The following is a 12,683-nucleotide window of genomic DNA, read 5'->3' as shown; positions in this document are numbered from 1 at the left end:
CTGACTCAATCTGTCCTCATTTAATTGTCAGTTGGTCACACACACACACACACACACACACACACACACACACACACACACACACACACCCGTCGCGAAATGAACTTCCTCAGCCGTGTGTGTGTGTGTGTGTGTGACCTTATCTAAATCGATTTCATACTACTGTACTCCCCACGCGCACACCCTCCCTCCCTACACACCCACACGTACCTTCCTTGCTCCCTCCCTCCCTAATCCACGCATACTCTCACTCACTCACGCGTATGCTAATTCTTACACACACACACACACACACGTACTCTCTCTCATTCACTCACACGGGCGCAGATCTATATATATAGTCTCACTCACGCACGCTAACCCTCACACATATGGTGGTCACGCACGCACACCACACCGCACATACTCTCACTGACTTACCTCTCTCTCTCTCTCTCTCTCTCTCTCTCTCTCTCTCTCGTACCTTACCTTAGGAGGGCGAGTTTGATTTATTTTTGTAGTATATAGTTAAAGTTATTCCCTTGAGTACGATAACTTAACCCTTGAGTACGATGACTATGGGATTAGTATGGAGGGTTTGAAGTTGAAGGGGGGAGGGAGGGGGGGTGGGATGTAGGTAGGTGTTCTGGGGTCTGTCAAGATCATTCCTAAGGCTGGTTCAGTGCTTGCTTGCCTTGCTTGCCTTGTCCACTGTAATTTGGTTTAGAGTTTACACACTTACACACATACTTATACAAAAACAAACACACGCGAGGGAGAGACCTATCACACACACACACACACACACACACACACACACGCACGCACACACCTTCAACTCATAAAAAAATAAAAAAAATAATCAACATGGAAATAGAAATCAACAGTCGACCACAAATCAACCACACCAGCTATTTAAAACTACTTAAGCTGTTTACTAAATAACTCTCACTCTCTCAACAACAACAACAGTGTACCAGAAGGCATTATCAAACCCAATGACTCGCTTATTGAATCTGTGTGTGTGTGAGAAACTCCTAGTAGCTTCTGAGGAGGTTCCCAGAAGATGTTGTGTCACGGTGGAGGGGTGGAGTGGTGAGAATGAGTGTGTGATGGGTCGTGGGTTGGGAGGGAGGGTGTGGAGTGGTGGGTTGGGGTGTGGAGGGTGGGTGAGGGTGGGGTGTGGGGCTTCACTGAACACGCCGTGATTCCAAAAAATTCGTGCATAGATGTTTCCGGGAGCTATGGGGGTTGCTTAGTGGACGAGATGATGGGTTATTTGAGGTGTTTCCGGGAGGTTTGTTTTATTGAGGACATCTGATGCGTCTTTTGAGGTTTCCAGGAGATGTTTTTAAACTTAGGGGTTACATATGGGAAAGTTAGTTGGGGTTTCCAGGAGATGTTATGAACTTAAAGATATAAAGTCTTCCGGAATACACAACACAATTAAGGATAAATAGCTTGAGGCTTCCGGATACATCCCAGCCAAGGGGATGCATAAGAGGCTCCAGAGATGTTTCCACACGACACATCACAACTGGGGGGATACCTAGAGGCTCCAGAGATGTTTCCACACGACACATCACAACTGGGGGGATACCTAGAGGCTTCCAGAGAGGTTTCCACACGACACATCACAACTGGGGGGATACCTAGAGGCTTCCAGAGAGGTTTCCACACGACACATCACAACTGGGGGGATACCTAGAGGCTTCCAGAGAGGTTTCCACACGACACATCACAGCTGGGCTAAGGGTAAAAATATCGAACACTTTGCGGGTCTGGAATCCAATCGAGGCTTCCACCGAGGCTTCCAATTATCAGTCCCTCATTGTGGTTGTGGCTCCGGGGACCACAAGCCTATACCGCGCCACCCTACTTTTATATATTACTACTTTTGTGCTACTTCTATGCCTTTGTGCTATTTATATGCTATTTTTATACTTTTGTGCTTCTTTTAGGCAATATGTGTCAGAGAGGGACACACACACACACACACACACACACACACACACACACACACACGAGAGCATGTGTCATTGTGTGAGAATGAGTAAGCGTGGTCGTATGTTGATTGTCATGAAGGGAAGTGTGTGTGTGTGAGTCAGTGGCGGCGGGATAGTTAGGTGTCCGTGACTAACTACCGCTTTGTTTTGTGGTGGTTGGGTGGGCGGCGGCGGCGGGGCGGCAAGTGGTTTGTTGGGTGGTGGGAATTACGGGATGGATGGGTGGTTTGTTTGGTTGCTGTGAGAGAGAGAGACTTGTGTGGGTGGATGGAAAAGATTGGATGGTTCGTTGAGTAAATGTGTGTGTGTGTCTTAGCGATTGGATGGCTGGAAGGTTGATTAGGTGGATGATTGGATTAGTGGAGGGATGAGTAAATAGATAAATCCTGATCACTTTCTGTTAAGGATGAGACACCTCAGCTTATTTCACATGAAGATTAAACTCCCTAACGTTACCTGGGGAATTAGGTTAGTGTTAGGGTGCTTATTCTTCAGGTAAACATAGTTGACCTACACACACACGGACACAATACCTGTATGTGGTAAGGTGTGAGTTGGGTAATTAGTGAACACGTCGGCTGAACAAGGGAGAATGAGTCTCTTGTTTTGCTTGTCTTTGTGAGAAAAAATACTTGCATCATACACGGTCAGGATTCCTTCTCACACACACACACACACACACACATACACACACACACACACACACACACACACACTGGCCTTCATCTCTCGTCTTGCGGGTTCTCCCCCTTATCTCTCCCATAAACACAAAAGATTCCTAAGATCGTTTGTGGATGGGAAGTTTAGCCCCCTAACTTATTTCACCTGAAGATTAGCCCCCTAACTTATTTCACCTGAAGATTAGCCCCCTAACTTAATTCACCTGAAGATTAGCCCCCTAACGCTAACCTAACCTAATCTAATATAACCCACGTAGAGTTGTGTATGAGAGAGAGAGAGAGAGAGAGAGAGAGAGAGAGAGAGAGAGAGAGAGAGAAGAAGGTGTGGGCTGCAGGGAGGGAGGGGTGGGTGGGTCGGTTCATGAAGGCGAGGGAAGCTGTGTCGATAAGAAGGATCCCAGATAGCTGCCACCACCACCACCACCACTACTACTACTACCACCACCACCACCACCACCAGCACTACCACCATTGCCACCACTACCACCATTGCCACCACTACGCTCCCACAAAATTGTATTGGACAATTTTTACCATTATTAAGACTAAGTTTGAGGATATCTCGGGCCCTTGGTAAACCTGTCTGTATACCAAAGTCTTCTTCTATAATGGTAAACTGGTTCTATTGAGTATACCTAATTTACTTTGATAATTGTGTGTAGACTAAAATTGGGTTTATTTAGTATACCTAACTTGGATAATTGTGTGTATACAGTATACCAATTTGGTCCCATTGTGTAAACTTTATACTTTTTTAAGTGTTGAAAATGAGGTTAAGTTTAGTCTACAATGGAATCTACACTTAAAATGTTCTGATATACTGTATATATATTTAATGTGTTTACACCTAAAATAATGAATATTGTTTGTTCTTTAAAGTGTTTACACCTAAAAATATTCCTGCTACACCTCTTTAAGCGTCACCTCCTACACCTGAGTTATTTAGGCCAGTGTCATCATGTAAACAACATCTAAGTCTCTCTATAAGCCACTGTTTCTGGCAAAAGTCCCGCACGAGGTACCTCACCCAGGAGGCCCCGGGGAAGACACAGGCGACGTTAAAAGCGAAGACAATTAGCTGTGAGGACAAACCAGACAGAGCTTACCTATTGCTGCTCTCATTACACGTAGGGAAAAAAAACACACCTCACTCCTATCCTTCCCCACCTCCCCCTTCCTTCTTCACTCTCCACCCCCTTCCCTTCCTCCCCTACTCCCAATCCCCCTTCCTCCTTCCCTTCACGTCCCCACTCTTCTCTACCCCTCACCCCCACACCTCTTCCCTTCACCCCTTCCTCACCCCCTTCCCCCTCACCCTTCCCTTCACCCCTTCCTTCACCCCCACCCCTCACCCCCTTCCCCACCCCAAAAGTGTTAAAAGTACGGCCGAGAAGAGTCAAATAAAGCGACGGGAGAGCGTTGAAGTAAAGAGAGTTTGGGAGGGGAGGAGGATTAGCCTGGAATAAATTGTCTTCTTTAAACATAGGAAGTGATTATGGTTGTGTCTGACCTGATGACGTCTTTGTTGCTGGTCCATGCTTGCCTGGGGGTGTTGTGTTGTGTATCACGAGTTGTAAAGGAGATTTAAATCGCTCGTGTACTCGCCGGGGTTGTATTTATAACCTCTCCGCTGTCTAGGTTGCAGAGAGAGAGGTGAGGGATAGTGTGGGGCAAAAAAGCATAGGAACAAATTTAATACATAAGCTGTTTCTTTATGTTGTTGATTATTTACCCAGGTGTAATAAAGCAAGTTCATCATTGACCTGACCTGACCTAACCAAACCAAAGCAGACCGTGTAAAGGTATTTTTAAAGTTTGTTGTGATGAGACAGAGGAAGCTTTGAGGTCTCTCTCTCTCTCTCTCTCTCTCTCTCTCTCTCTCTCTCTCTCTCTCTCAGAACGTGTCCAGGTGAAGGCAGAAACACTCATACACAGCCATAGTTTTTTCCCGCCTCCCGTCCAATGATAATAGACTCATAGCGTTTAGGATGGTACTGAACGGGAGGAAGAGGCACTGGGAGGTAATATGGGTAAAGAATGTATATATGTGCGTGTCTCTTGCATTGAATTTAGATGGTGACGGAAGAAGAGGTGGTAGGGGAGAGAGGAGGAGGGGGGGCGTGAGAGAGAGGGGAGGGTGAGAGAGGGGGCGTGGAGAGAGAGGAGGAGAGAGGAGGACGGTGGGAGAGAGGAGGAGGCGTGAGAGAGAGAGGGGAGGAGGAGACGGTGGGAGAGAGGAGGAGGAGGCGGGAGGAGGGGGAGACTGTGGGGAGAGAGGGGGATGTGGTAGGAGTGGAAGAGGAAAAGGCGGTGAGAGAGAAGAAGAGAATACGTGGTGGTGGTGGGAAGGACTGTTGCATACTGAGGGGGGGTAGTGTACCAGCATATATAGATGAGGTTATAGTTAAGGAAACGCTGGAGGTGAGGTGGGCGATGTTCCCCCTTCACCTCCCCCCCACCCTCCCCGTCACTCTTGAGTTGGGTAGATCGATACAACAGCAGCACACACACACACACCATTCATCTGATAGGCAAGATGGGTGGGTGGAGGGGATGGCACACCAGTTAAAAAGAATAAGGTGGCTGTGGTTGTCGTGTTTGTTTTTTTTACCCAGTTTTTTTAGTATCGCCGTGGTTGGTAGGTGGGGGTCTTTCCTGTCGCTGCCGTGGTTGTCGTGTGTGTGTGTGTGTGTGTGGGGGAGGGTCTTGATGCTGTCGCCATGGTTGTGTGTATTTGTATGTTTGCGGAGGTCGTATTGATGCTGTCACCGTGTTTGTTTTCACCCTTTTTAGTGTTTTGTTGGCGTGGTTGTATGTGTGTGTGGGTGGAGGGTGGGTCGTCGTGAAGGTTGGCTGCTGGACTACCCGGACTAGCTACTCACCCTCACTAAATCTTGACTCTAATTTCCGCCCCGGGGATTGGTTATGTTTACAAGACGGGGGGAGGAGGTAGAGATAGGTGGGGGGAGATAGGGATAGAAGGGAGGGATAGGAGTGATAAGGAAGGAGGGGGTAGGGATAGGAGGGAGGGGGACGGGGGGGGTAGGACCAGAAGGAAGGGGTGGGGGAGCCATGTTTACTTACGAGGTCACACGGTTGAGATGTTTACCCTTTGAAAATACAAATGTTTATGTTGTGTGTTTTGTTGTGGCCGCCACGAAACAACACAATTTAATGTTGTAGGAGTTGAAGATGATGTATACCACTTGTGACAGAAGAATCTCCACCCTAACGTGTTTCACCTAGAGATTAACCTGTCCTGACGCTAACCTATTCCCCCCAATAGTGTTAGGGTGGTTAAACTTCAGGTCAAGTAAGCTGGGGTGGAGAGTCTTCAGGTGATTCAAGGTGTTTATCATAGCCACACACACACACACACACACACACACACACACACACACACACACACGGTAGTTAATCTCCTGAAGGTATATACACTTTTTTATGTTCGTAATGAGGCTGGTGCGTATTTTGCATTACAATAAGCAAACTTTGTGAAAAAGTAAGGTAGTTTTCGACTCCCAAAGGACATTCCTCACCTGCCCCTACCCCTCCCTCCTCATTCCACTCTCCTCCTCTCTTCCCTTTCTCTCCTCCATCCCCCCCTCCCTCTCCTTACCCCTATCCCCTCTGTTTCTTCCTCTTCTCTTCCCCGTCGCTCTTCCCTCCCTCTTTCCCCTTCTCCCTCTCACCTAACCTCCCCTCTCACCCTCTCTCTTTCCATCACACCTTAAAAATGTTGGAATAGATTTAGTTTGAGTGGAGTGGGTGGTGGTATTACTGATGTGTCTTTAGTTATAGAGAATGTCTATCTATCTATCTATCTGCATTTGTCTCTCTCTCTCTCTCTCTCTCTCTCTCTCTCTCTCTCTCTCTCTCTCTCTCATATATATATATATACAGTAGTGTGCGTTGTGGTCATAAAGTGAGAGTTGGAGTCGAGGGGAAAAATTGTTTGTAACGGGGAAAAAGGTGCCGGCAGGTGATGCTAATTAAAATGTGGGGAAAAAGGTAAATCTGTGGTTTACATAATCCAGGAAATGTGATCAAGTTAATCTAGGGTTTATACTATACATATTTACATACATTCATTCATTTATATAATACATACGTACATATTTATAGTAATATGGATCACTTGAATATTAGACACCCCGATTTATTCTACCCAAAGAATAACCACCGTAACGTTATCTCTCTCTCTCTCTCTCTCTCTCTCTTATCCAAAGTTTCAATATCGCCAAACTTTCTCCTCCAGTTGTCCACAAAGTTGAAATATGATTGTGTGAAGGTGTATCGTGACGTCATCTCTTGTTGCTACCATCATTTTACTCTCTTGAGCTGAGTGAAGTCTTATAGTTTTGACGGGAAGTATAATTGTCTTTGTGTGTGTGTGTGTGTGTGTGTGTGTGTGTGTAATAGTGTATGTATGTATGTTTTGCTGGTCGCCATTTTTCATTTAAACTTGTTGTTGTTGACGTAGAATATAATATCAAGGTCAGGTCATTCAGTGGTATGAGCTCGTGTGTGGGGGGACATTATCTTCAACGAGGCTGTAGATTGTACTAACTACATAATCGCCCTTACTGCCTGGTGGGTGGGGAACTCTCCGTGACGTCAGCTGGTGCTTAACAAAACAAGAGATTTCTCCTCCACAATTATGGTCGTATTCCTTCAGCAAAAACACTATGGTGCACTGGGTCTGTGGGAGAGAGAGAGAGAGAGAGAGAGAGAGAGAGAGAGAGACCCCCATCACCCCCCCACCATCACCCCCCACCATCACCCCCCACCATCACCCCCCACCATCACCCCCACCACCATCACCCCCCACCACCATCACCCCCCACCCCCCAACACTAGGTACACAAGAGTCACCCCCCACAATACGAGGTGTAGTTGGTGTACAAAGAGTGTCAGTGTTGTCTGGTGTGATGCTGCTCTTAACTCTTGCCGTGCTGGTCTGGTGAGTGTACAGTAAAGTCAGGCACACTGTTAAATACCCCATCACGGGGCGAGTCATATTGGGGGGCATTTTTGGGGATCAGATTTTAAGTGTGTGTGTGTGTTTGTTGGGGTAGGTAGATAATACACCTTGTAATGACGCACACACACACACACACACACACACACACACACACACCCACATTTTCTCTCACGCACATCAAAGGTAATCTGCCCCCCCCGACCCCCCCAGGTCAAGCGACAGGACAGGTGGAGAAAAGGTCACAACCCACGTCATTGAGGGTCATACAAAGGTCATTCAGCTGATACAGAGTGCAATGTTGTCGCACTCATGTAGAATATTGATAGTGGTAGTAGTAGTAGTAGTAGTAGTAGTAGTAGTAGTAGTAGTAGCAGCAGCAGTAGCATCATAGATCTGCGGCGCAACTAACTCAACACAGATAGGATAGCTACTTATGTATTAGGATATTTAATATTAAGGTAATTAAATGGTGGCGAAGGTGTGGCTATTGGGGGAGGCTGGAGGCCACGTTAAAAAAAGTAATAGTAGTAGTAGTAGTAGTAGTAGTAGTAGTAGATGGCATAGCACACCGACCAAGACAAAACTATACACCACCACACAGGAACGAAGAGAAAGCGTAGATAAAAAAAAACAATAAGCAGAGAGACAAAGAGAATAGACAAATGAGAACATAAATGTATGTCAGCCAGGCCAGGGAGGAAGAGGAGTGGAAGGGAGGAAGGAAGAGAGGAGGTAGGGAGGAAGGAAGAGAGGAGGCAGGGAGAGGAGAAGGAGGAAGGACACACACACACCCCTTATACGGATCCTCTTGTTAACACCTGTACGAGTTATCCCCAGGTAAGGTGTAGTAGTATTCGCCCCGTGTGGTAATGTACCGTTAGCCTAAAAGAGTGGATCATCCGTTACCTGTGTGTGTGTGTGTTTCATCCTCGCCAGCAACACCCAAGGACGATCTGTAGGCGAAGGAGAGGAGGGAGATGAGAGCAGATGAAAGGAAAGGAAAGGAGGGAGATAAGATGAGAGAGGACAGGGGAGGAGAGGAGGAAGATGATGAGAGAGGAGGGGAGAGGACTGTGATATTTTAGTATTTCAAAACACCTCCACCATCTTGACGTGTTCTTAATCATGCTTCTCTCAATCTTTGTCTCTCCGTGTAATTAAAGTGGATTCAATTCCCATTATGCCTTTATATATCGTTTATCCTTGTGTGTGTGTGTGTGTCTCCTTCCTTCCTCCCTTCATTCCTCCATTTTTTCTTCTTTCCTTCCTTCCTTCCTTTCTTTCTTTCTTTCTTTCTTTCTTTCTTTCTTTCTTTCTCCCCTTCCTTCCTTCCTTCCTTTAGCTTTTTTCTTTATTATCTCTTCCCTTCCTTCCCTTATATAGCTATCTTCATGTCTGTTTCACCCCCCTTCACTTTTAGCTTCTCTCTCTCTCTCTCGTCCGTCCGTCCGTGTTGCTCTAGAGACTACCGCCGCCTCTCCTTAACCTACACAATCACCCTGCAGTCTGCCGCCTATATTGCTTTTACCACCAACCTTCACTAAACCTTTTAATACCTGGCTGTCTGGGTCTTACCTTTAAAACCCTCTCACCTCCCATCACACTGGATCATCTCCCATCACACTGGATCACCTCCCATCACACTGGATCACCTCCCATCACACTGGATCATCTCCCATGACACTGGATCATCTCCCATGACACTGGATCACCTCCCATCACACTGGATCATCTCCCATGGATCACATCTGGATCATCTCTGGATCATCTCCCATCACCATCACACTGGATCATCTCCCATCACACTGGATCATCTCCCATCACACTGGATCATCTCCCATCACACTGGATCATCTCCCATCACACTGGATCATCCTCCCATCACACTGGATCATCTTCCATCACACTGGATCACCTCCCATCACACTGGATCATCTTCCATCACACTGGATCACCTCCCATCACACTGGATCATCTCCCATGACACTGGATCATCTCCATGACACTGGATCATCTCCCATCACACTGGATCACTCCCATCACACTGATCTCCCATCACACTGGATCATCTCCCATCACACTGGATCACCTCCCATCACACTGGATCATCTCCATCACACTGATCAGATCACACTGATCATCTCCCATCACACTGGATCATCTCCCATCACACTGGATCATCTCCCATCACACTGGATCATCTCCCATCACACTGGATCATCACTGGATCACACATCATCTCCATCACACTGGGATCATCATCACACTGGATCACTTCCATCCCATCACACTGATCACCTCCCATCACACTGGATCATCTCCCATCACACTGGATCATCTCCCATCACACTGGATCATCTCCCATCACACTGGATCATCTCCCATCACACTGGATCACCTCCCATCACACTGGATCATCTTCCATCACACTGGATCACCTCCCATCACACTGGATCATCTTCCATCACACTGGACCGATTATTATCATCATCTGTGTAAGTCTTGTGTATCTTAATAAGTCCCAGTGTGAGGGTTGGGAGGTCACCTGATAATTAGCCCACCGTAGCTTAATTAACCCTGACGCTACCTGTAGGGGTGGAGGAGGGGGGTTAGGTTAGGGTTAGATTAGCATTAGTGTGGTTACTCTTAAGGTGAATTGGGGGAGCTAATCTTCAGGTAGGGATATGGGTAGTGTGTGTGTGTGTGTGTGTGTTGCAGCACGAGGCAGTGTACTGAACCCCTGACCCCACGGCCCGCACACTACCCCAATCACCATTATTTATTGCTAGGTAAACGCCCGCAACTGGTGTGGCCTTGTGGAGGAAGACAGGCAGTGGCAAGGCTGTGTGTCCCCTCTCCGCACAGTGTGTTCCCTCCCTGTGTGTTCCCCTCCGTGTGTCCCTCCAAAGTGTGTTCCCCTCTCCAAGGTCTGTTCCCTCCTTCTGTGTCCCCTCAAAGTGTGTTCCCCTCCCCAAGGTGTGTTCCCTCCTTCTGTGTTCCCCCCTGCTCACTCTCCTCATAAGTGCTACCTGCTGGTGGTTATGGCCCCTCACTCCTGCTTATGTTATGGATACTGCTTGTTCTTATGACCCCACTCTGCTGCCATTATGGGAACTGTCTGCTGGTAGTGTGGGTACTGTCTGCTGGTATTAGGACTACGGTCTGCTGGTATTAGGGGTACTGTGTTGGTATTAGGACTACGGTCTGCTGGTATTAAGGTTACTGTCTGCTGGTATTATGGGTAGTTTCAGTGGCAACATCTCCCGTCTGTGATGTTGTCATGGCTACAGCTACTGACGTCACGTTGTGCTCTTGTTGACGTCACGGATTGTTTTGTTGAAGAGAGCTCTGGTGACGTCATGGACTTAGTGATGATGAGGTCGTGGATACAATGATGACGTAATGGATGTGGAGCGGGAGAGAGGTCCCCACCATCTCTCTCTCTCTCTCTCACACAGGGTAGGTATGGGCAGAAAGATGCAACTAGGATAACACAAGTAGGGAAGGTAGCAGAAGCAGGGAAGATAACAGCAGGGAATATCCGGCCTAAAAAAAAACTCCCCCTCGTTATCTTGATGTTGAGTTGACTTTACTGGTCCTTCCACTAAATTCTCCTTGTTAGGTGGCCCTCCTGTTCTTCCTCTTCCTCCTCCTCGCCTTCTTTTTTTTTTCTCCCTCTTCCTCGTCTTCCCCTTCTTTCTCGTTTTTGTTATTATTGTTGTTCTTGTTCTCCTCTTCTTCTTCTTCTCCTTCAGTGTATTATTGTTTGGTAGTGAGACATACTGGAGAGAGAGAGAGAGAGAGAGAGAGAGAGAGAGAGAGAGAGAGAGAGAGAGAGAGTTTTATTTGAATGATGATCAAAAGTATATATATATATTTTCCACAATAACTTCGACACTACCAGAGGAAAAATAAAACTACCAGGAATTACTTTAGTTTTTATTTTATTTAAACATTAAGCCAAAGTCGTAGACAACGCCACGCCTTCAAACACCGACAGCTGCTCCACCAATCAACTCACATAGAAACAATGTTAAATTACGTTATATAGGATGATATTCGTTGTAGTAATGGATGCATTATACGGATTCAATCATTCGTAAATAAATATGTAAATTATAGGGGCTGGTATAATTTATTTGGGAGGTTTTTTAAAGGTTGAAGGAAATTATGGCTCTTGTTGTGTCACTCGTTCACCTATATCTGTTAAGGTGACCCGTGTGTATGTCAGGTGTGTAAGGTGACCCGTGTGTATGGCAGGTGTGTAAGGTGACCCGTGTGTGTGTGTTGACCTGTGTGTGTCAGGTGTGTTAGTTGACCCGTGTGTATGTCAGGTGTGTGTGACCCGTGTGTGTGTCAGGTGTGTGGACCCGTGTGTATGGTGTGTATGACCGTGTGTGTCAGGTGTGTTAGTTGTGTGTATGTCAGGTGTGTGGGTGACCTGTGTGTGTGGCAGGTGTGTGTGACCCGTGTGTATGTCAGGTGTGTAGGTAGTGTGTGTCAGGTGTGTTAGTTGACCCGTGTGTGGCAGGTGTGTTGGTGACCTGTGTGTCAGGTGTGTGGGTGACCCGTGTGTATGTCAGGTGTGTGGGTGACCCGTGTGTGTGTCAGGTGTGTTAGTTGACCCGTGTGTATGGCAGGTGTGTAAGGTGACCTGTGTGTGTCAGGTGTGTTAGGTGACCCGTGTGTATGGGTGTGTGGGTGACCCGTGTGTATGGCAGGTGTGTAAGGTGTGTAAGGTGACCCGTGTGTGTGTCAGGTGTGCTGTGTGTATGGCAGGTGTGGGGTGACCCGTGTGTGTCAGGTGTGTTAGGTGACCTGTGTGTATGTCAGGTGTGTGGTGTGTGTGTCAGGTGTGTTAGACCCCGTGTGTGTCAGGTGTGTTAGGTGACCCGTGTGTGTCAGGTGTGTTACCCGTGTGTATGGCAGGTGTGTATGACCCGTGTGTGTCAGGTGTGTTAGGTGACCCGTGTGTATGTCAGGGTGTGTAAGGTGACCCGTGTGTGTGTCAGGTGTGTTGTGTATGTCAGGTGT

General features: G+C 47.1%; 2 protein-coding genes across 19 annotated transcripts in view; both read left to right on the top strand.

Annotated features, from left to right (window-relative positions):
• Positions 1-12,683, top strand: part of LOC121862091 (catenin delta-2-like) — a 113,016-nt gene that overhangs the window by 26,391 nt on the left and 73,942 nt on the right. The gene's annotated exons all lie outside the window — the stretch shown is intronic.
• Positions 9,387-10,148, top strand: LOC121862010 (histidine-rich glycoprotein-like). The gene has a single exon (XM_042359940.1). It carries the CDS (start codon positions 9,387-9,389, stop codon positions 10,146-10,148), a length of 762 nt encoding a protein of 253 aa, XP_042215874.1.

This window comes from Homarus americanus, unplaced genomic scaffold (assembly GCF_018991925.1).
Source record: "Homarus americanus isolate GMGI-L3 unplaced genomic scaffold, GMGI_Hamer_2.0 scaffold25013, whole genome shotgun sequence".
NCBI lineage: Eukaryota > Metazoa > Arthropoda > Malacostraca > Decapoda > Nephropidae > Homarus > Homarus americanus.
Note: the sequence above shows the minus strand (reverse complement) of the source record. Positions and strands in the feature narration are given on the sequence as shown.